The sequence below is a fragment of the Geotrypetes seraphini genome, chromosome 4 (assembly GCF_902459505.1).
Source record: "Geotrypetes seraphini chromosome 4, aGeoSer1.1, whole genome shotgun sequence".
Classification (NCBI taxonomy): Eukaryota; Metazoa; Chordata; class Amphibia; order Gymnophiona; family Dermophiidae; genus Geotrypetes; species Geotrypetes seraphini.
The window spans coordinates 193107039-193131287 of NC_047087.1; the positions used below are offsets into that span (position 1 = coordinate 193107039).

General features: G+C 44.6%; 1 protein-coding gene across 4 annotated transcripts in view; it reads left to right on the plus strand.

Annotated features, from left to right (window-relative positions):
* CCAR1 (cell division cycle and apoptosis regulator 1) overlaps positions 1-24249 on the plus strand; it is a 309834-nt gene that overhangs the window by 269142 nt on the left and 16443 nt on the right. For all 4 annotated transcript variants that reach the window (XM_033940771.1, XM_033940773.1, XM_033940772.1 and 1 more), the window contains one exon: positions 8557-8742. In XM_033940771.1, the coding sequence (XP_033796662.1) occupies positions 8557-8742 (186 nt within the window). The remainder of the gene's footprint in view (positions 1-8556; positions 8743-24249) is intronic.

Below are 24249 nucleotides of genomic sequence, written 5' to 3' on the forward strand. Positions count from 1 at the left end.
GCGTTTGACCTTGGGGGATCGATCCTACCTTTTACTTGTGGTCTACGGCCCTAACACGTCGGAACCAGCTTTTTTGAAAAGGTTGACTCGTCTTTGTTCTCGTTTTTCTGGGGATCCGCTTATTATATTGGGAAACTTTAATTTGGTTATGGATCCAACTTTGGACAAGTCTGGCTCCCCTATTGCCTCTCTAGGAGCTAAGGGTCGTCTCCTTACTGATTTTTGTGATACTCTTTCCGTGGTGGACCCTTGGCGTCTTTTTCATCCTGAAGTTCGTGACTATATTCACCTTTCTCGGGCCCATAATACCTGGTCTCGGATAGACCATATTTTTCCCTCTTTGACTTTATTTTCTTCAGTTATCTCGGCCGAGATTGGTCCCCTGAATATTTCTGACCACACCCCTATTTGGGTGGATGTTCATCTGGATGCTGCGTATCTCAGGGCGCCTCTCTGGCGCTTTCCGTTCTATCTTGCTCAAGATAAAGAATTTCAAACCTTTTTGCAGGCCCAATGGGAGGACTATGCTAATAATAATGCACCCCATATGGATGATCCTATTTTGTTTTGGGAGGCTGCTAAGACTGTGATTGGGGGACATATCATATCTTTTTTGAGCGCTCGCAACAAACGTATCCACAGCGGTATCATTACCTTAGAACGGGCCTTACGAGTAGCTAAGCGGTTCTTTCATTCGAATCCCTCAAGGGAGGCTCGAGAACGTTACTTGTCTACTCAAGAGGCTCTTAATTCGCTACTTCATTCCCGTTCTCAAAAATGGGCGGCTTACTATAAACATTGCTTCCAACGTTTTGGAAACAAGCCCGGGCGCCTTATGGCACGTTTGGTGAAGGTTGAGACCTGCAAGAAACCGATCTTGTCTCTTCGGGCCCCGAGTGGGGGTACGGTGACTAATCTGGCGGACGTCTCTGCTGTCCTTTTTGAATTTTTTCGCCAATTATATGATGCGCCCGCTTCAGTCTTTCCGGATTTGCTGACTGACTATCTTAAGTCCTTGGGCCTTCCTCTTCTGCCGGAGGCTGTAGTGTCTTCCCTTAATAGACCATTTAGGGCGGCGGAATTAGAATCCGCTATTAAAGCTCTTCGCTCAGGTAAGGCGCAGGTCCGGATGGCTTTTCGGGCGACTTCTATCGCCTTCTTTCTTACCATATCTGTGGTCCCTTGCTGGCTTACTTCAATACTGCTATTGCTCAAGGTTCGTTTCCGCGCTATACTAACGAGGCCCTTATCACTTTATTACTGGAGCCTGGTAAGGAGGCCGATGACCCGGGTTCTTATCGTCCTATGTCTTTGATCAACGTAGATCTCAAGCTTCTCTCTCGCATGTTGGCCGATCGCCTCGCTCCGCATCTTCCTACGCTTATTCATGAGGACCAGGTTGGGTTTGTCCGGGGACGTCAGTTGGTTTGTAATGTTCGTAAGGTTCTCTTTGTTTTAGCCCATTGTCAATCCCACCGCATTCCGGCTTTGTTTGTCAGTCTAGATGCCTCTAAAGCATTTGATAGTGTCCTCTGGTCTTTTTTGTTTAGCTCCTTGGAACATGTCGGATTGGGTGGTTTTCATCTTGATGCAGTGCTTTCTCTCTATTGTAATCCGAGGGCTTCTCTTTTGATTAATGGGACCCGAACGGATTCCTTCCCCATATTTCGGGGTACTCGGCAGGGCTGCCCCCTTTCCCCCTTACTTTTTCTAATTTCTCTGGAATCGTTGCTCTGCACTCTTAGGGGGTTTGCTGCCGTACAGGGCCTTAGTGTCGCTAGGGTAGAGTTGAAGACTCTAGCATTTGCAGATGATTTGTTCTTGATCCTCACCAGGCCTGAGGATTCCTTGCCAACGGCGTTGGATCTTATTTCTGAATTTGGCTTTTATTCTGGTCTTTCTCTCAATCTGGATAAGTCCTTTGCTTTGCCTTCATCCTCTGAATTGCGCAACAAGTGGAGAGGTGTATTTCCCCTTTGTTGGGCTGATTCAGCCTTGAAATATTTAGGAGTCCTCCTTCCTTTAGACTTATCTACTCTGTATCGTTTGAATGTGGAGCCTTTGTTCCAGGCCCTTCAGAACAAACTGCAGCTTTGGGGAATTCTCCCCTTTTCACTTTTGGGTCATGTGCATCTGTATAATATGCTCATTGTCCCGTGTTGGTTATATGTTTTTCAGGTTCTTCCTCTTTATCTGACTTCTCGGGATGAACGCCAATTGGAACGTTTGGTTCAACGATTTCTTTGGATGGGGAAGCAGCCCCGCCTGCCTTAGAAGTGGGTGGCAGCTCCGTGGTACAAGGGCGGACTGGGTTTGTTGAACCTTCGTTATCTGACTATTGGATGTGATATGCGCCACATCAATGATTTTTTCAGGGGGACTTCTGTATTCACTAATACTTCTTTGGAACTTTATTGTTTTCATCTTACTCACTTTAGTGCTTATCTTCACTCTATTCCTTCCCCTTTGCCTGAGTCTCTCTCTGCAAAGGTGCTCCATCGTCCCTTGCGGAAGGTTTGGCACTGGGTCTGTAAATTTCACTCTCTCTCTGTTTCTGTAACTCCTTTTCTGCCTATTCGTTTCAATCATTCCTTTTTATCTGGGATTGATGGGTTGAGTTTTGCTCGGTGGGAAACAAGGGGCATTCATTATGTGTTTCACCTGGTTGATGATGATGGCAAAATTAAGTCCTTTGCATGGCTGCGAGACGAATTTGGTCTCCCGCCCACTGATTACTTTGCCTATATGCAAGCTCACCTTACCTTTCTTCTTTACCCTTTAGTTCTTTGCAGGCCTCTTGCCAAGAGATGTCCCCGGCATTTACCATTGGTTCCCAACTTTCTGTTCCCCTTAAATTCCATCATCGCCATTTGAAGGATGAGTCCCCCATGTTTGATCACACTACCTTACGGGAGGCTTGCAGTTGAATTGCCTGATGATGTGCTTCTGCAGGCTGTCCATAGGTTGCCTGCCTTTAGAAAATATACTGCTTTTTGGGAACAACACTATAAGTTGATCTTCCGCTTATACATTTCTCCTAGGAAGGCGTGTCTCTCTGGTTTTCGTGAGACTGCTGCCTGTCTCCGTTGCCAGGCTCCTGACGCGGGCCTGGATCATATGTTTTGGACTTGCCCTCACATTCAGACTTTTTGGAATGCAGTTTTTGTATTTGTGAAGCGTATTTGGAACATCACGATTCAACGCGCACCTTTGTTCTTGTTTGGAGCTGTTCCCCATTATTACCCTCGTACAAGGGGGGCGGCTGCTTTCCTTAAGTGGACTGTCCTCATTGCCCTGAAATGTATTTTGCTGAAATGGTTGGAGGGTGATACACCGGATTACTCCATTTGGCGTTGCCGGATGATTACTCTCCTGATGTGGGAGCGGCGAGATGTGCAGGACTTTTCTTCTCTCCCTGGCCGTACATTTCAACGCGTTTGGGAACCATTTTGGACTACTATGACTCCTTTGGCTTGCAGCCGTTTGCTCAACTGTTGACTCACTGTTTTTGTCTCATTTGTTGAACCTGGTATGCCTGTTTTCTTTGATATCTTTCTCGCTGCAACTGTTATATTTAGAAGGAGGACCCAAGGGGGGGGTTGGTTTGGGGGGTGGAGTGGGGCAGTTTGGAGGGGGGGTATGGGACTTCGGTTTTGTACTACCTAAAAGTTGAGCATATCTGAAGTTTGCTTTGTATCTTTGTTTGCTTATTTTGATGAGCTCAATAAAATATATTTGAACATAAAATTATTCCACTCTGTCAGAATGAAAAAGAGGAGGGGAGTGCACTTATATTGCACGAGGATTTTAATTATTGCAGGACTCGATGGTAATAAATGGTTTGGAAATTGTGTCCTGCACTCTAAATAGAGTGGATCTCCAGGATTCTCTCAACTGTATACTTTTTTATATTCCACCAGGTCATTGGACCTCAGTTAAGGCCGTTTTTTATAAATTTATTTTCAACAACTCTTCTGTTACCTCACAATGTTTATTATTAGGGGATCTTAATTTACACTTAGGGCTCCTTTTACTAAGCTGCGATAGCGGTTTTAGCACACTCTGAATTGCCCCACGCGCTAGACCTTAATGCTAGCATTGAGCTGGCATTAAGGTCTAGCCTTGTAGCGTGGGTTTAACGCGCGCAGCAATTCTACGCGCACTGAAAATGCTATTGCAGCTTAGTAAAAGGAGCCCTTAGAGGTAGAGCAAAATCAAGATGTGACCAATTTTAAAGCCTTTCTGTCTTCTCTAGATTATTCCCTACCACAATTTTCTCAATCCCATATAAAATGCCATCAGCTTGACCTAGTTTTTTTAGTTACTAAAGCTGAAGTAGCTCCCAAAATTCAGTTAAGAGATGGTAGATGGCAGCCTATACCATGGGATGGACCAAAAGCCAAAATTTAAAATCAAAATGACAAAAACAAGACATTCTTATTAGAAAAACACCTGATTCATTAGATATTTGGAAATGGGTAGAGCCATTATCTGATGGTAATATTGAGGAATTTCCATCAGATTGGAATACTATCTGTGATCAAATTTTAGATGAAATCGCTCCCAAACATATCATAAAAAGACGTTCAGAAGAAGATAATAAATGGTATGATATAGAATTGATAGGGATGAAACAAATGGTACGACAATTAGAAAGAAAATGGCTAAAATCAAAATTATATAGTGATAAGGAAAAATGGCGAAGAGGTTAGAAATTATAAATTGGTATTAAATAAGAAACAAAAAAATTTTTACTCTATAATAGTAGGCGCTAACACAAAAATTCCAACTTGTTAATAATGTGTTTAATATGGTTAAAAATTTCTCAAATGCTATTGCCTACTTCCAACGACTTACCAAATTTCTTTAGCTCTAAGGTTATGGGTTTACGATCTTCTTGTTCACCTTGCCCGAAGAATATAGACTTCTTTATAACTAAGAGTCAGGATGAATTTAAGGTCGACCTTTTATGGTCCACCTTTGAAATCCCAGATTGATCAGACTTTTCTAAATTATTTCATTGTATTTTAGATTCGTTCCCTACAAATCTTATGGCTAATGCACCTTCAAGCTTTTTTGAGGCATGCAGAAAAGTGAGAACATAAGAACATAAGCAATGCCTCTGCTGGGTCAGACCTGAGGTCCATCGTGCCCAGCAGTCCGCTCACGCAGCGGCCCAACAGGTCCAGGACCTGTGCAGTAATCCTCTATCTATACCCTTCTATCCCCTTTTCCAGCAGGAAATTGTCCAATCCTTTCTTAAACCCCAGTACCGTACTCTGCCCTATTACACTCTCTGGAAGCGCATTCCAGGTGTCCTCAACACGCTGGGTAAAGAAGAACTTCCTAGCATTTGTTTTGAATCTGTCCCCTTTCAGCTTTTCCAAATGCCCTCTTGTTCTTTTATTATTCGAAAGTTTGAAGAATCTGTCCCTCTCTACTCTCTCTATGCCCTTCATGATCTTGTAAGTCTCTATCATATCCCCTCTAAGTCTCCTCTTCTCCAGGGAAAAGAGACCCAGTTTCTCCAATCTCTCAGTGTATGAAAGGTTTTCCATCCCTTTTATCAGAAGCGTCGCTCTCCTCTGAACCCTCTCGAGTAACGCCATTTCCTTCTTATGGTACGGCGACCAATATTGGACACAGTACTCCAGATGCGGACGCACCATCACCCGATACAATGGCAGAATAACTTCTTTTGTTCTGGTTGTAATACCCTTCTTGATTATGCCTAGCATTCTGTTTGCCTTCTTAGCAGCCGCTGCGCACTGTGCTGTCGGCTTCATTGTCATGTCCACCATTACCCCCAAGTCCCATTCTTGGGTACTCTCATTTAATAACATCCCTCCCATCGTATAGTTGTACCTCGGGTTTCTGTTTCCCACATGTAATACTTTACATTTCTCAACGTTGAATTTCATATGCCATCTCGTCGCCCATTCACCTAGTTTGTTCAAGTCCCTTTGCAATTCTTCGCAGTCCTCTTTAGTCCGAGCTCCACTAAATAGTTTGGTGTCTTCCACAAATTTTATTATCTCACATTTCGTCCCTGTTTCTAGATCATTTATGAATATATTAAATAGCAGCGGCCTGAGCACCGAGCCCTGTGGGACCCCACTCGTGACTCTCCTCCAGTCCGAGTAGTGGCCCTTCACTCCTACCCTCTGTTTCTTACCCGCCAACCAGTTTCTGATCCATCTATGTACGTCTCCTTCCACCCCATGGTTCTTCAGTTTCCGGAGTAGGCGTTCATGGGGCACCTTGTCAAAGGCTTTTTGGAAATCAAGATATATGATGTCTCCTTTGTCCATCCGTTTGTTAATTCCTTCGAAGAAGTGCAATAAGTTTATTAGGCACATTCTCCCCTTGCAGAAACCATGTTGGCTGGTTATCAGAAGTTCGTTTCTTTCAAAATGTTCATCGATGTTTTCTTTTATCAGTGCTTCTGTGGGCCTGGCCTCCCAGTGTTTTCTGTGGGCCTGGCCTCCCAGATATTGTTGGTCCCATCCCAAGAACTCGATTCTGGGCACTTTGGGCAGTGAGCTATTTTTGTTGCAACCTCTGAAGATGGGCCCATTTAATTTAAAAAAATATTTAAGTCATGTTCAACAATACATAATATTAACTTGCCTGTGATTAGTGGGCTACAGTTTAAGCATAAGGATGTTACATAAAGCTCTTTCAACTTGTGAATATCCATACGGTAGGCTAGAAGTACAACCATACATGCTTAGAACTGATGAATACACTATTTATTCTGAATAATCCATACTGTTGATGTAATCCATACTGTTGGACAATCAACTTCAAACTGAAACTAAACATAGAAAAAACAAAAATCTTCCTTGCAAGCCCAACAGACAAAATTACCAAAACAATGCTACATATAAAAGATTATGACTACCCGATTACTAAAACAATAAAAATATTGGGAGTCACATTAGACACACATTTGACAATGGTTGAAAACACGAATGCAGTGGCAAAAAAGTGCATTATGGAAATTAAAGACCATCAAAAAATATTTTGACCCATTATCATTTAGATTACTAGTGCAATCACTAGTGTTTTTTACTCTGGACTATTGCAATATCGTTTATATGGGTATACCCAAAAAAACAGTGAGGAAACTTAGAATTGTTCAGAACACAGCAGTCCACTTGATATTTGGATTGAAAAAAAGCGACCATGTGAGCCCCCACTGCACTGGCTGCCAGTCGAGGCACGAATAATATTCAAGGTCTCTTGCATATGTTTCAAGCTGGTTTGGGGACTAGCTCCTACATATTTGCTATCTCACTTCATATTATACAGTCCCATAAGACAAACCAGAAACTGCAATCTATTTGCAGATCCAAGCATTACCGGCATTAAATACAAAACCTTCCTGGATAGAACTTTTATGTACCAAGCAAACAAACAACACTGGCTGGACAACTACGTTAACAGAGCTAGACTAACCTACCTCGCCTTTAGAAAAATCATAAAAACTGCCTTATTCGACAGATATATCACCTAAACACCTACACCAAACACTACATACAATTCTATTATTTCTAATATGTCCCCTCTGAAATTCTTAACAATTGTAATTTGCTTCTATTTCTAACATGTTCCCTCTGAAATACTTAACAAACTGTTTATTGTAATTCTCTGCATTCACTGTAATTTCACTGACTGTGTGCATACTGTAACTCGCTGTTTGTCCAGCTCTCTTCAATGTGAACCGCCTAGAAGTCGCACGATTATTGGCGGTACAGAAGAATAAAGTTATTATTATTATTATAAAGTTATTAAGATTGTCTTGACTTGCCCATTGAGCAGCACTGGGATTTGATCTCAGAACCTCTTGACGCAGAGGCAGCAACTCTTCCAGTGATCCATAGCTTCCCCCTTTTGTGTGCTCTAGAAACTGCATGCCATCAGACCTTATTTTGAGAACTCAGCATTCCAATTGCTGATGCAGTCGTTAATCTTGTTGATTATAGTCTAGCAAGCTGTCACAAGCGTCTTTTCAGGCTCTGCATGCTTAAAAATACAATGGTACGGTTAATCTTTAATTTGAGACAAATAGATCACATAATGCCTTATTTTTGTAAATTACATTGGCTTCCTTTAGAGGCACGTATTGTTTTTAAACTAAGTTGTTTTTGTTTTAAGGCGATTCATGGCCTATTACCAGGATATTTAATGGATTATTTCCTCTATAACAACTCAAATCGTTCTTCACGAAATTCAGGCTTTTTTGTATTTCCATCTGCCAGGGGATGTATTTATAAAAAGCATCATAATAGATTGCTTTCTTTCCAGGCAGCTATATGGGATTCAGACTTATATCCTTGGGGGTTTTTTTTTACTATCCTCCACCTCTTATTTACATTGTAGGAAATTGTAAAAAATATATTTATTTAAGAAATATTTGGATTCTTAATATTGTTTGATTATGGAGTTTTTACTTTTTCTTTTATAATTCACTGTAGTTTTGCAGGATAGAAATAAAATTTTATGTTATGTATGTTCTTGTTTTCCCTCTGTAACATCTCTTATCCTATCCAGGAAATAGACTTCTACTGCCCTCTCTTCCTGTGAAACGGGAGGCTTCGCAGACAGAGGAACGGGATGGTCTTATTATGTACCATGGTTCTGTAGTAGACGTGGGGAGTCTCTTAACCAAACTGGAAAAGAGTGAGAAAGCAAGAGCTGACATAGAGCAAAGACTTATAGCTCTAGAAGCAAAAGCAGGTTAGTAGTATTTGAATTCATGCTTCAGAAGTACAGAAAGATGCTCTAAGTTGAGCTCTTTCTTTTGGAATGTTATTTTATCACAGGACAAGCAGGCAGCATATTCTTGACTGATGGGTGACGGCACCGACAATTTTAGAGTGATTGCACTCTAAGAACTTGGAAAGTTCTAGTAGGCCGCACCGCGCACGCGCGAGTGCCTTCCCGCCCGACAGAGGCACGCGGCCCCCAGTTTCTTAGTTTCCGCGGAGCTAAGAAGTCGCATTTTTCAACGGCTGTTGAAATTTTTTCTTATACACCTTCCCGCTCGCGAAACCTTTTTGGGAGTTTTTTCCCTTCTTTCTTTTCTTTTTGTAAAAAAAACAAAAAACAAACAAACCGAGAGTTTCTTTATTTTTTTCTTCATTTCGGTTTTGCCCCGGCGGGGCCTACTGCCACCATCGAGGCCTCGGCCTTTGATTTGGCAGAAGCCGTTTTCACTTTCATGCCCCCCCCAGCCAGGGTTTAAAAAGTGCCAGCGGTGTGCACGGCCTATATCCCTCACGGACCCGCACAACTGGTGCTTACAGTGCCTCGGTCCTGAGCATCAGGCTTCCACCTGCACCACTTTAAAAAAACATACATTAAAAAATCGCCAGATACAACAGCGATTACTCATCGGTGCCGATATGTCCGATCTGCGGCATCGATACCGGCATCGGCCCCATCACAGTCGGCACCCACTTCGTCGATACCGCGCCGGCGTTGCAACATCCAGGTAAGCCGGCTAAGAAGCCTTCCCCGCTGGAGCGTCCTCCGGTCTCGATTGCAGTGAGCCCAGTCCTGCCGACCGTGAGGCGCCCGCGGAAGCGCTCCGCCCCTATCGAGGTGAGTCCCTCGACCTCGGGCTCCTCATCTTCGGGGCATCGAGCAGCACCGCAGGTACCGCAAAAGAAAAAGGCGGTACCGGTGCCCTCTTTGGATGAGCGCATTGCAGCCGTCCTACAAACGCAGCTCAAGGAGCAGTTACAACTCCTTCCTGCTCTATTGGCACCGAACCTTCCGGTCCCGGTCCGGTCTGAGCCGCCGGTACCGGCAGTGGAGCAACCTTTATTGTCTGCGTCCACTGTCTCGGTACCGGTTCACTCGGCCTCATCGATATCGATGCCAGTTCTTGCACCGGAACCGAGAGCCCAGCATCAGTCGGTGCAGACTTCGGCACCGCTGCAGTTGGTAACATCTCCCGGTACCGTATCTATGAGGTCGGGTAAGTCGGCACGCAAATCCCAACACCTAGAACCCTCTACTCCGGAGTCTCGAGACCGTAGCTCCCATATTAGGGACCCTGATCTGTGGGGTGACTCCGAAGAGCCTTTTCTTTCTGAGGGTGAGTGTTCCTCGGATGAGGATGATCCTGCTGCTCCAGATCCATCCTCAAAACAAGATTCTACATCTTTCACTTCCTTCCTGAAAGAGATGTGTGAATCTCTTTCCATTCCTTTGGAGGCTGAGTCTAAAAAATCCAAGGCCTTCCTTGATGCCCTTGACTTCGATCAGCCTCCAAAGGAATTTTTGAAACTCCCTCTTCATGACATCCTGAGGGAAACTTTCTATAAGAACCTAGAGACTCATTTGACCATCCCAGGAGCTCCCCGTAAATTAGATTCATTATATAAAGTAATCCCTATTCCTGGATTCAATAAGCCACAGCTTCCACATGAATCTCTGCTTGTGGAATCTACACTTAAGAAGTCCACGGGAGTCAGTGTATATGCTTCTGTCCCTCCTGGCAGAGAGGGCAAAGTCATGGACAAATTCGGTAAGAGGTTATACCAGAATGCAATGTTAGCTAATAGATCTGGTAATTATGCTTTTCACTTTTCTTTTTATCTCAAGCATCTCCTTACCACCATGGCTTCCTTTGAAAGGTACCTTCCTCAGCGGAAACGACAGGCTTTCCACCACTGCTCGTCTTCTCTTTTCCAACTCCGTAAATTTATGGTAAGATCAATTTATGACACGTTTGAGCTTACCACTAGAGCCACGGCCATGTCTGTGGCCATGCGCCGCCTTGCCTGGCTTAGAGTATCTGAGCTTGATGTCAACCATTAAGATCGGTTGGCTAATGCCCCATGCCTGGGGGATGAGCTCTTTGGGGAATCCATGGACTCGACCACCCAAAAGCTCTCCGCCCATGAGACTCGCTGGGACACTCTGCTCAAAACGAAAAAGAAAGCTCCACCGGCACGACCTTTCAGACAGCAGTCGGCCTATCAACGCCGTTATGTGGCTCGTCCATTGCCATCAGCTCCCCAGCAACCTAGGCGTCAACGTCAGCAACAACGACAGACTCCTAGGCCACAGCAACAGCAACCTGTGAAGCCACCTCCACAGCAAAAATCTACGCAGCCCTTTTGACTTGATTCTCCAGGGCATAGCCAGCGTCCAAACATCTACCCACCTACCTCAACCTATAGGTGGCCGTCTCACTTTTTTCCTCAGCCGGTGGGAAGTTATCACTTCGGACCAATGGGTCCTCAACATCATTCGCCACGGCTACTCTCTCAACTTTCAGACCCTGCCTGCCCAAAGTCTACCAAGAGAGTCTGCTTCGAACACTCCTCAGTCTTCCCTCCTTCTCCAGAAGGTTCAATCCCTCCTCCTTTTGAACGCCATAGAGGAAGTTCCTCTAGATCAAAAGGGACAGGGATTCTACTCCCGTTACTTTTTAGTCCCCAAAAAAACAGGAGATCTCAGACCAATTCTAGATCTTCGCGATCTCAAGAAATGCTTAATCAAAGAAAAATTCAAGATGCTTTCTTTAGCCACTCTTTACCCTCTTCTCAATCAAGACGACTGGCTATGCTCCCTCGATCTCAAAGAGGCATACACTCACATACCGGTCAATCTGACCTCCAGACAGTACCTCCGTTTCATGATCAATCACTGTCATTACCAATACAAAGTGCTGCCCTTCGGCATTGCCTCCTCTCCAAGAGTGTTCACCAAATGTCTGATTGTGGTGGCGGCCTTTTTACGCTCTCACCACCTTCAGGTCTTTCCTTACCTGGACGATTGGTTGATAAAGGCCAATTCATCTCAGACAGTACTCCTGGCCACCAACCAGACCATCCTGTTTCTCCAACTTCTGGGGTTCGAGATCAATCTACCCAAATCTCATCTCATCCCCACTCAGAGACTTCAATTCATTGGAGCGGTGTTAGACACAGTCCTCATGAGAGCGTTCCTGCCGTCCAACCGTCTTCAAACTCTTCAGTCTCTATGTCAGCAGGTGCTTCCACAACGTTCCATCTCTGCCAAGCACATGATGATACTCTTGGGTCACATGGCCTCCACAGTTCATGTCACACCCTTCGCACGTCTTCACCTGCGCACTCCTCAATGGACCCTAGCTACCCAGTGGTCCCAAGCGACGGATCCCTGCTCACGACACATATCTGTGACATCGTCTCTTCGTCAGTCTCTACAATGGTGGTTGATATCCTCAAATCTCTCCAGAGGTCTTCTGTTCCATCTACCTCCTCATCAACTTGTCATCACCACCGATGCCTCCCCTTATGCCTGGGGAGCTCATTTGAATGAATTCCAAACTCAAGGACTTTGGACAGCCCAGGAAATGAAGCATCACATCAATTTCCTGGAACTCAGAGCGATGTTTTATGCCCTCAAGGCCTTCCAACATCTTCTCTTTCCTCAAGTCCTCCTGCTGTGCACAGACAATCAAGTTGCGATGTACTACATCAACAAGCAGGGGGGGGACAGGCTCTCGCCTCTTGTGCCAGGAAGCCCAGAAGATTTGGGCTTGGGCCACAGATCACCAACTTTTTCTGAAAGCTATCTACATTCAGGGAGAACAGAATTCTTTAGCAGACAAGCTCAGCAGAATTCTTCAGCCTCACGAGTGGACACTCGATCCTTTAACTCTACAGTCCATCTTCGCTCAGTGGGGCACTCCTCAGATAGACCTCTTTGCAGCTCCTCACAATCACCAGCTGCCCCTATTCTGCTCCAGACTCTACTCTCCTCACCGTCTGGCAGCGGATGCATTTCTCCTCGATTGGTCCAATCTGTTCCTGTACGCTTTCCCTCCTCTGCCTCTCATGTTGCGAACCTTGTTCAAGCTCAAGAGGGAAAGAGCCACCATGATTTTGATTGCTCCACGGTGGCCCAGGCAACATTGGTTCTCCCTTCTACTTCAACTCAGTGCCAGGGAGCCTTTTCTTCTTCCGCTGTTTCCTTCTCTGCTTACGCAACATCAGGAGACACTTCTGCATCCCAACCTTCCGTCTCTGCACCTGACAGCTTGGTTTCTCTCGGGCTGACTTCTCATAATACTTCTTTGTCTCAGCCTGTTCGTTCCATTCTGGATGCCTCCAGGAAACCGGCCACTCTGCAATGTTACCATCAGAAGTGGACACGATTTTCTTCCTGGTGTCTTCTTCATCAACATGATCCCACTTCCCTTGCTGTGGAGACTTTGTTGGATTATCTACTTTCTTTGTCTGACTCTGGCCTTAAGTCTACTTCCATCAGAGTCCACCTTAGTGCTATTGCTGCTTTTCATGAGCCAGTTCATGGAAAACTTCTCTCGGCTCATCCCTTGGTGTCCAGATTCATGCGGGGTCTTTTCAATGTGAAACCACCTCTTAAAGCCCCTCCTGTAATCTGGGATCTCAATGTGGTTCTTTCCGCCTTAATGAAGCCTCCATTTGAACCTTTGGCTACCACTCCTTTCAAGTTTCTCACTTGGAAAGTACTTTTCCTTATTGCTCTTACCTCTGCCAGGAGGGTCAGTGAGCTACATGCACTAGTTGCAGATCCACCTTTTACGGTCTTTCATCATGACAAGGTGGTTCTGCGTACACATCCAAAGTTTCTCCCGAAGGTTGTCTCTGAATTCCATCTCAACCAATCCATTGTTCTGCCTGTCTTCTTTCCGAAACCTCACTCTCATTCTGGAGAACAGGCTCTACATACTTTGGACTGTAAGAGGGCTCTAGCTTACTATTTAGAGCGTACTAAGCCCCACAGATCAGCTCCCCAACTCTTTCTGTCCTTTGATCCGAATAAATTGGGACGTCCTGTTTCTAAACGTACGTTGTCTAATTGGCTGGCAGCGTGCATTTCATTCTGTTATGCTCAGACCGGACTGACACTGGAAGATTCTGTCACGGCCCATAGAGTTTGAGCTATGGCAGCATCTGTAGCTTTCCTCCGTTCCACTCCTACTGAGGAAATCTGCAAGGCTGCTACTTGGTCCTCAGTTCATACTTTTACATCTCACTATTGTCTGGATGCTTTCTCCAGACGGGATGGACACTTCGGCCAATCTGTTTTGCAAAATTTGTTTTCCTAATGGCCAACCTTCCCTCCATCCTTCTTTTTGTTAGCTTGGAGGTCACCCATCAGTCAAGAATATGCTGCCTGCTTGTCCTGGAATAAAGCACAGTTACTTACCGTAACAGGTGTTATCCAGGGACAGCAGGCAGATATTCTTGCGTCCCACCCTCCTCCCCGGGTTGGCTTCTTAGCTGGCTTATCCTAACTGGGGACCGCGCGCCTCTGTCGGGCGGGAAGGCACTCACGCGTGCGCGGTGCGGCCTACTAGAACTTTCCAAGTTCTTAGAGTGCAATCACTCTAAAATTGTCCGTACCGGGGCTCCATCGGTGCCGTCACCCATCAGTCAAGAATATCTGCCTGCTGTCCCTGGATAACACCTGTTACGGTAAGTAACTGTGCTATTTGGGGCCTATAATTGGCATATTGTGGTCCAATTTCATCATATGATTTCATCATTTGAGGATTTATCCAAAAACAAACCAAAACTACTTTTTTATGTGGTTTTCACAAAGGAGGTTGACACTTATAAAGGTAAACAGTATCCATTTTATAATCCAGTGTGCCTCAAACTGTGTGCCATGGCACTGTGGTGTGCCAAGAGAGATTCCAGAACTTTATTTTTTTTAAATTCCCTTCGTAATTATACACTAGAATAGATGACATGTACATCACGTAAGCAAGAGTCTGTCAATGTTATGAGAATCTGTGTGCATAAGGATATAATTGCCCAGACAAGCATCATTCTTTGACATGATTGGTCCTTGAAAACTAACAGCAAGTCATTTTTATTTTTAGTGCAGTTGTTATCCTAACTTGAGCAACAACGCAATCAAGGCTTTGTTACCGTTTGGATCTTCTTATCTTTGCGAACTTGAATTTTCAGCTCTGACAAAAATTAAATTGAAAATAAAAAAGAGAACAACTGCAGATGGTGGATGATGAAATGCGTGTTTGTTTGTCGACTTTCGAGATGCGTTTTGAGTTAATTTGCAATAATAAAAAAAAACAAGCACAACCATTGCATTGATTATATCTATTTTATCTACTTTAGTTTCACCGCTGTTACAATTACCTATAGATAGCTTAAAGAACTTTAAATAAATAACACTCAGATTTAATTTTTTGTTGGTTTTGCAATTTTATCATATCAGTTATAATGTGCTGTGAAAAACATTTGCTCTGTTTAGTATGCCAGAGGTAAAAAAGTTTGAGAGAGACTGTTATAATCCAATTGGTTCCATAAAGATTTTTTATACTCTCATTATTTAGCACCACCTCTAAAGGTAGTTTGTTCTTGAAATTGACTAAACTGTATATTAAAAATCTATGAGAGCCATAACCTTACTTCAGATACAGATTATTAAGGATCAGATCCTCCTGATTGAAAATCATGGCAACCATTTATGCTTAAAGTAAAATGGTGTCTATGTATATCATGATGATAATTACTAGGTGGTGGCAACATTGTTTAGGGCAGGTGGATGATGTGAATGTAGGTTTATTGCAGATTTATTCAGGATAGAAACATAGAATGTGATGGCAGAAAAGGACCGACGGCCCAACAAGTCTGCCCACTGGAGAACCCTCCCTCCAACTAGTCTGCCCACTCAAGGACCCTTCCTCCCTGGAGTATCTATCGATTGAGCATAACTCTGTAGTACTCCCACCTGTTTGTCCCATCGACTCTTGAAGTCGAGCACTCTACTGGCCTTGATGACCTGGTGGGGAAGATCATTCCATCGATCAATCACCCGTTCGGTGAAGAAGTATTTCCTGGTGTCACCATGAAATCTAACCTCCTTAAGTTTTAGTGGATGCTCTCTTTTCGCTGTGGGACCCTTTAGAAAAAAGATTTCCTCCTCCACTTTGATGTGGCCCATGATGTATTTAAATGTTTCTATCATGTCCCCCCTTTCTCTGCGCTCTTCAAGAGAATATAAGCGCAGTTTGATCAGGCGTTCTTTATATGGGATGTCTTTAAGTCCTGAGACCATCCTAGTGGCCATTCTCTGTATTGACTCCATTCTCTTCACATCCTTTTGATAATGTGGCCTCCAAAACTGGACACAGTACTCCAGGTGAGGTATCACCATGGATCTGTATAACGGTAGTATGACTTCCGGCTTTCGGCTGATAAAGCTCCTTCTGATGCAACCCAGCATTTGTCTGGCCTTCGCTGAAGCTTTCTCCACCTGATTAGCAGCTTTCATATCTTCCCAGATGAGAACTTCCAAATCCCTTTCTGCAGTAGTTCTTGTTAAGTTTTCACCGTTCAAAGTGTATGTTTTGCATGGATTTCCGCTCCCAAGGTGCATTACTTTACATTTCTTAGCATTAAAGTTTAGTTGCCAAGTACTGGACCATTTTTCCAACACAAGCAGGTCTTGCTCCATAGTGTTGGGCCTGGTTGCACTGTCAGGTTTTGAGGCCTTGCCCAGAACGCTGCATAGTTTAGCGTCGTCGGCAAATAGTGTAATTTTCCCTCGAAGTCCCTGAGTCAGATCCCCAACAAAGATATTAAATAGCATCAGGCCCAAGAACGAGCCCTGCGGCACTCCATTGATCACTCATGACGTTTTTGAGGGGATACCGTTTACCATCACTCTTTGAAGCCTTCCGCTAAGCCAATCTTGTACCCATGCTGTCAGTGTTTCTCCTATTCCTAGCGAGTTCATCTTGTTTAATAACCTTTGGTGTGGAACACTATCAAAAGCCTTACTAAAGTCCAAATATACTATGTCCAGGGACTCACCCTCATCCAGTTTTTTTGTTACCCAATCAAAGAAGCTTATCAGATTGGATTGACAAGACCTTCCCGTTGTAAAGCCATGCTGGTGGGGATCCCTTAATCTTTCATCATCCAGGAATGTGTATAATCTGTTCTTAATCAATTTTTCCATTGAGTTTACTCACTATTGATGTGAGACTCACTGGTCTATAATTTTCAGCCTCCGACCTATCTCCCTTTTTGTGAAGCAGGATAATGTTGGCAGTTTTCCAGTCTAGGGGCACTTTTCCCTTGCTCAGGGAAAGATTGAAGAGCACGGCCAATGGCTCTGCCAGGACATCGCACAGTTCTCGAAGTACTCTAGGGTGTAGATTGTCCGGGCCCATAGCTTTGTTCACTTTTATTTTTGATAGCTCACGGTAGACTTCGCTTGCAGTAAATTCCATGTCCTGGAATGGTTCTTCCGAACCCCCCCCCCCCTTGTCTGTAGCTGAGGACCGGATCCTGGCGCTTCGCAGGTGAAGACTGAGCAGAAGTAGTTATTAAGTATTTCTGCTTTGTCTGCATCTGAGTCTGTAAAGTTACCATCAGGTTTCTTTAGGTGCCCAATACCGCTTGTGTTCTTCTTCCTGTCGCTAACGTATTTGAAAAAGGATTTCTCCCCTTTCTTTACCTGCCTGGCTATGTTTTCTTCCATCCGGCGTTTAGCCTCTCTGACTGTCGTTTTAACTTTTCTGGATTTTGCCATATAGGATTCTTTAGCTTCAAATTGCTGTGATTGTTTGTAGGTAACGAATGCTTTTTTTTTTGTTGTTTTACTAGCTCAGAGATCTCCGCGGAGAAGCATTGAGGTTTGTTGTTCCTGCTTCGTTTGCTCACGGTTTTTATGTATATGTTGGTTGCTTCCAGCAATGTAGATTTCAGAGTCGACCATGTCTGTCGTGCTTTGATTTTGAAGCACGTTGTAGACGTAGTCCCCATACCCTGAAAATTAGTTCCTTTGAAATTTAGTATCTTAGTCAACGTATTTGACCTAGTGTTTCCTTTCTTGAGGTGGAACCACACCATGTTGTGATCGCTGGATGCCAAGGTGTTACCCACCGATACCTCTGTGACACTTTCCCCATTTGTGAGCAAAAAGTCCAGGGTTGCCTGGCCCCTAGTAGGTTCTAATACCATCTGCTTGAGGCATGCTCCTTGCATGGAGGATAGTATCCTCTTGCTACCGCTGGTTATAGCAGAAGGTTCGTTCCAGTCCACATCTGGCATATTGAAATCTCCCACTAGCACTGTATCTCCACGCAGTGTGATGGTCTCAATGTCTTCCATTAGTTCATCGTCTGCTTGCTCCTTTTGTCTAGGCGGTCTGTATACAACACCAAGATACAGGCATTTGTTATTGTCCCTGGCAAGGTTCACCCAGAGGGACTCTCCCGTATATTTGATGTCTGTGATTTTAGTAACTTTGATGTTTTCTCTAATGTATAGAGCTACCCCTCCTCCTGATTTGCCCTCTCTGTCTCGACGGAGTAAGTTATAGCCTGGTATGACCATATCCCATCCGTGGGACTCCGAGAACCAAGTTTCTGATAGCGCCACTATATCAAGGTCAGCGTTTCTCATTTCCGTTTCCAGTTCTAGAATTTTGTTGCCTAAGCTACGGGCATTAGCATACATGGCTGTCCATTCTTTCATTTTGTATGGAGTGTTTTCTGGTTTAGATAGTTTGTCCCCTTCCATCGTGCCTTTGTCACCCTTTCTGATGTCTCGGTCTCCTTCAATGTCTAAGCGATTTCTCCCCCTGACGTCCTGTCCATGCGGGTTTCTAGATTGAGACTCCATCTCTTCCTTTGTCCTCCATTCTACTGACTTTATTGCTTATCCCAGATACTAAGTCCTTGTCTTCCACTCTTCCTTCTTCCCTCCCTCTGTCCCCTTTAGTATTCGCGCGGTTTCTTGCCTCTGAGTTACTTGTGTGAGTGTGGGTCCCCTCCCCCGGCTCACCTAGTTTAAAGCTTTATGAAGTAAGTGAGCCAGGCGTCGTCCCAGGACTTTCTTCCCTCTTTTGGTCAGGTGTAGGCCGTCAGGCCCCTGCAGTCCTTGAAAGGCCCCTCCGTGGTACAGGAAGCCGAAGTTCATCTCCCTGCACCAACCCCTTAGCCATTCGTTAGTCCTCTTGATCCGTTCTTCTCTGGCTCTCCCCTTGTCTCTTACCAGTAGGATGGAGGAGAAGACCACTTGCGCTTCCATTAGCTTCAGTTTTTCTCCTAGGGCTCTGAAGTCTTCTTGTATCTGCTCTGGAGAGTTCCTGGCTGTGTCATTCGTCCCAACGTGGATGAGGCGCATTGGGTAGTGGTCTTGGGGCTTGATTAATTTGCCTATGCATGTATTCACATCTTGGATCTTGGCTCCTGGAAGACAGCAGACCTCTCTTGCTTGTAGATCAGGTCTGCATACCGGTCCCTCGGTTCCCCGCAGCATAGAGTCCCCAATGACAACTACTCTGCGTATCTTGAGGGGGTGCTGATTTGTTACTTCACGATTTGGGGTCATCTGCTGGGTTTCGAGATTGCATTCCAGGATGTCCTCCTGAGTTCTGCTGGCGGGACTTTCTTGTAGGAGCTGAAATCTGTTGCTCATGGTGATTTGCGGAGTTGATGTAAGGTTGTTGTGCTTGCTTGAAAATAATCTAGAGGATGACATTTTCCAAATTTTATTGGTCAGGTTTTGAAAGAGTTTGCAAAAAAACAAGCTTTGTATAAGTTTTTTTGTTTGGGGTTTTTTGGCAGGAACAAAGTGTATATGAAGAAAAATGGCACATAAAAGTTACCCTCTTAAATAAGCCATAGTACATCTAAGTAGTGTTTAGTGAAATAACTTTAGGACGTTATAGACTTTGCTAGTAGCACTAGCATTCCAGTGTCCTGTTACCATGATAAGTAAAGATTTTCTCTTGGACTAAAAGTTTGCCTTTTGCTTGCTGTTGAAGAAAGCTATAATTTGTACTGCTTTGGAAACTGAAGAATAAAATTAGCCTAACCTGAGCAGCTGTTGTATGTACACCTTCATTCATTATATTCACCCCAGTGACTAAAAATCCTCCATTCCCTATCCTTTCTTTTCAGTCCTTTTGCCTCTCTCTGGCTTTGTCCTTCCCTTCAGCTGTCCAATATTTTCTCCTTTAGCCTTCAGTCTCCCTCTTGAAAAAGCACAGTTCAGCATGAAACACTGTGATATGGGGTGTATTTCTGACTTCCTGATCTCTTTTTGATTTTAGTGTTGTATGCATTAGACATGCATTAGTTTTACAAGTAAAGTATTTTTCCATGCTTAGATTCAGGCAGCTTGTATTATGCTCTTTAAGAGCTGTTACTGCTATATCACTGCTTTTTTTTTTTTTTTTCTTGTTATATCTTATGCTGAATGCTATTAGGACAGATTGGATGTTTCTGTACCTCTGTGGGTCTGATATTTCCCCAATTCATCTTGAGTTGTATGGAATATGTAACTGTTGCATTACCCATGTTACCAAGCAGAAATTTATTTACAAGTCCCTGTTGTTTATACCCCCACCTTCTCCCCCTGCTTCACCCCATAATCCTTAATTATCTTCAAGGAGAAACAGGACATACACTTGTATGTGGGTGACATCATCCAAAAGAGCCCATGTGAGAATGTTCTCCAGCTTGTTTACAACCACACTGTGAATGTGTATATATCTTCCTGTCTGCCGCTGTTGCACAGGACCTAGTCGCAGAATCCAGTTTAGCCTCTCCCCTGCTGAAGCAAGTGACCAAACGCTCAGCTAGCCCAGCAGGACGGCTTTCATGGGTTTTGGAGCTCGGCACAGTTGATAAGTCCTTTCGCCAGGCTGCAGACCCTATGCAACCTCAGAAAAGCTCAGTTTAGACTCCTTAATGTGACCTATGCCCCAGGAGCTGGACACCTTTTCAACATTTTTGAAATTTTTGTGCTCTGGATTTCGGACCGCTGTGTTCTCCCCCTGCACAGTCCCAATCCGCCTACATGGCGTCTCGCAGTGGCGTTACTCCTTTGGACAGGTCCTAGACTCATCCTGTCACTATGCTTGCGTTGTCTGACCCTAAGGATGCTAGGCTGTATAGAAAGAGGAGTAACTAGCAGAAGAAGGGATTTGCTGATACCACTGTATAGGTCGTTGGTGAGGCTGCACTTGGAGTATTGTGTTCAGTTTTGCAGGCTGTATCTGGCGAAGGATATAAAAAAACTTGAAGCAGTCCAGAGGAAGGTGACAAAAATGGTAAGAGGTTTGAACCAAAAGAAGTATGAGAAGATACTGGAAGACCTAAATATGTATACTCTGGAGGAGAGGAGGGACAGGGGAGATGATATAGATGTTTAAATACTTGAAAGACATTAATATAGAACCAAATATTTTTCAGAGAAGAAAAAAATGGTAAAACTAGAGGGCATAATGTGAGGTTACAGGGAGGAAGACTTGTGTTAGAAAATTCTTCTTTATAAATAAATAATTTAAAAAAAAGAAAATTCTTCTTCATGGAGAGAGTGGTAGATTCCTGGAATGCCGACCCAAGGGAAGTGGTGGAGAGGAAAATGGTGATGGAATTCAAAAAGCATGGGATAAAAATAGAGGATCTCTAATTAGAAAACAAAGGATGTAAATTAAAGAACTAAGGCCAGTATGGGACAGACCTGCATGGGCTGTGTCCCATATATGGTGATTTGGTGTAGGATGGGCTGGGGTGGGCATCAGTGTAAACTCCACTAATATGGAACATGAGGATGTTGCTGGCCAGACTTTACGGTAGATATTCTGCAAACAATGGGATGGTTGGATAGGCTGGAGTGAGCTTGGATGGCAACTTCAGCATTTGGAACTTAGGATAATACCAGACTTCACAGTCTACAACCTAGAAATATCAAAGAGACAAATTAATCAAATCATGTATTTTTTAAAAATGAGTATCACTTATGGGCAGACTGGTCTTTATCTGCCGTCATTTACTATGTTAATCTAAGAAATTTGAATGCGGATGATTTGCTTGCTGACCCCTTATTTACAGGTGCAGTGCTTCCCAGGACAGGAGATCAGGTACTGTGTGTTGGATCTGTGGATCCCTTTGGAGTATTTGGAGCCTGGAAATGGTCTCGCAAGCCTGCACCTATTTGAATTTGCGGCTTTACCAGACCTTCTTTCTGAATTATTGCAGGAGGTCTTTTTAGTCACTCAGCCGGCTCTGGCCACTTCTTCCTCCTGGCTTTGTGGTGTATACTTGCCACCTTCCCCTGGTACCCTGATATCTGCATTTTGGTCTCAGAGCAGTTGAATTCTCCAGAGAGTGCTCAGACTTTTGCTAGAGCCATGCCATGCTGAGATTTTATGGCAGGGGAGTGTCAGCAACTTTTGGATCAGCCCAAAGTGGATTTTTGGTGGTGCAGGTGACAAAATGCACCTTTCCACCCAATATGGGTGGTTTAGTATTGGAAGATATACAGAACTACTGTGTGGAGGTGGTCCTCAGGAAGCTCTTTGACGCAGCTGCTTCAGGGATTAAAGCTGCTTTTGTGATATCTTGTGTCGCTCGCACAAGTCGCGCTCAAAAGCATGCTCTGGAAAATTAGGTGGTGGTTCCCTCTACTCAGTTTGTTTTGGCAGGCACAATTTGTATGCCATTATGCAAGTTTGACTCAGGTGTCAGAGTAATCCATCTCTGCCCACAGTGGGCTGTGATTGTTTGGAAGAGGTCTGGACGACTTCATGGATTCTAGACTGGACCATTGCTCCTATGACTTGGCCTGATAGCAGACCCGGCCCTCCTGGAGTTCTGGTCATTGTGATCTCATAGTGCCCAGTGCTTCCAACCCATGTTTAAGTGACACGTCACAGGTGTTTTCTAAGAGCTACCAATGCTGGTTCCTAGGCTCCCGGCTCCAGTGCTGTGCCTCCTGATGCACAGGCACAATGGCACCAGGTCAGGGGATGACCCACTGTGGCTGGGGCCATCTCAAAACATTTTGGCCTGTGGATGAATGTTATGTCCGACTTTGGACTTTATTTGGTCAGGTTACAAACTGGAATTTGCTCAATCGCTGACAGATTGGTTAGTGGGCTCTGGTCAGATCGCCTGGACAAGGCGTTTAGGATTCTAACCACCATTCAGCGCTTGCTGGATATTCAAGCTATGGACTCTCAGGCTCAGGCATATACTCCATATACTTTCTCATGCCAAAGAAAGGCTCTGAAGAGTGGAAGCCTATTCTGGATCTTTAGCACGTGACTGTGGCTCTCAAGATTCCATTATTTCAAATGGAGACCATGCTTTTGGTCATTGCAGCAGTGACTCCAGGACAGTTTCTTGCCTCTCTGGATCTTACAGAGACGTGCTTGCATGTTCCCATTTTTCTGGCCCACCTCGAAGTTTGGAGGTTCATGTTGGAATAGCATTATCAGTTCTCAGACCTGCCCTTTGGACTGGCTTCAGCATCCTGGACCTTCATCAAGGTGATGGTAGTGGTGGCAGCTTACTTGCAGCATTTGAGTTATTTAGAGGGCTGGCTGATGAGAGCTCCCTCGTTGGCCGAGGGACGCCGCACGTTGGAGCATGTGCTCCAGGAGCTGGAGCACCTGGGTTGGATTGTCAGATTCAAAACAGAAAAAAGATACAAAAAATGAACCATTGGATACCCACGCACTCGCTTGGATTCCTGGGAGTTCTTTTCGACCCGGCAGTGAGTCGTGTCTCTCTACCAGTAGCCTGCTTGTAGAAACTGTGTACTCAGATTTCTTCCCTTCTGGAGTGCCTGGCTCCTTCATAGTATTATCATCAGGTTCTGGGATCAATGGTTGCCACACTGGATATGTTTCCTTGGGCAATGGCACACATGCGTCCTCTACAACATGCTTTGCTCTCTTGCCGGGTTCAGCACAGGGATGCCTTGCAGACATGTCTACCTAGGGCTTTTCCCCACAATTACTCCGCTGGGGCGTTCTTCTACACTTTGCCTCCTGGATTCTGGTGATGATAGATTCCAACCTTTGGGGCTGGGGAGCTCATTTCTATCGTTGGCCTGTTCAGGGGAGTTGGACACTCCTGCTCAGGAGAGTTGGATACTCTCTCAGTGAAAGTAGTCATTCAACCGGTTGGAGCTCAAAGCCATTCAACTAGCTCTGACGGGATTACAGAAGCTGCTGAAAGGCCAAGCAGTCTGGATCTTCTCCAGTAATGTGACAACAGTAGCTGCCGTCTCTCACCAGGGAGGAATCAAGAGCATTCCTCTTGCTCAGGCAGCCCGTCTTCTTTTTCATTGGAATGGAGCGTCATGTCCTAGTGCTGTCAGCAGCGCAGCTGGCGGGAGTAGACGGCGTTCAAGCAGACTTCCTCAGCAGACAGACTCTGGATCCAGGCGAGTGGGTCCTGTCCCCGGAAGCATTCCGAAC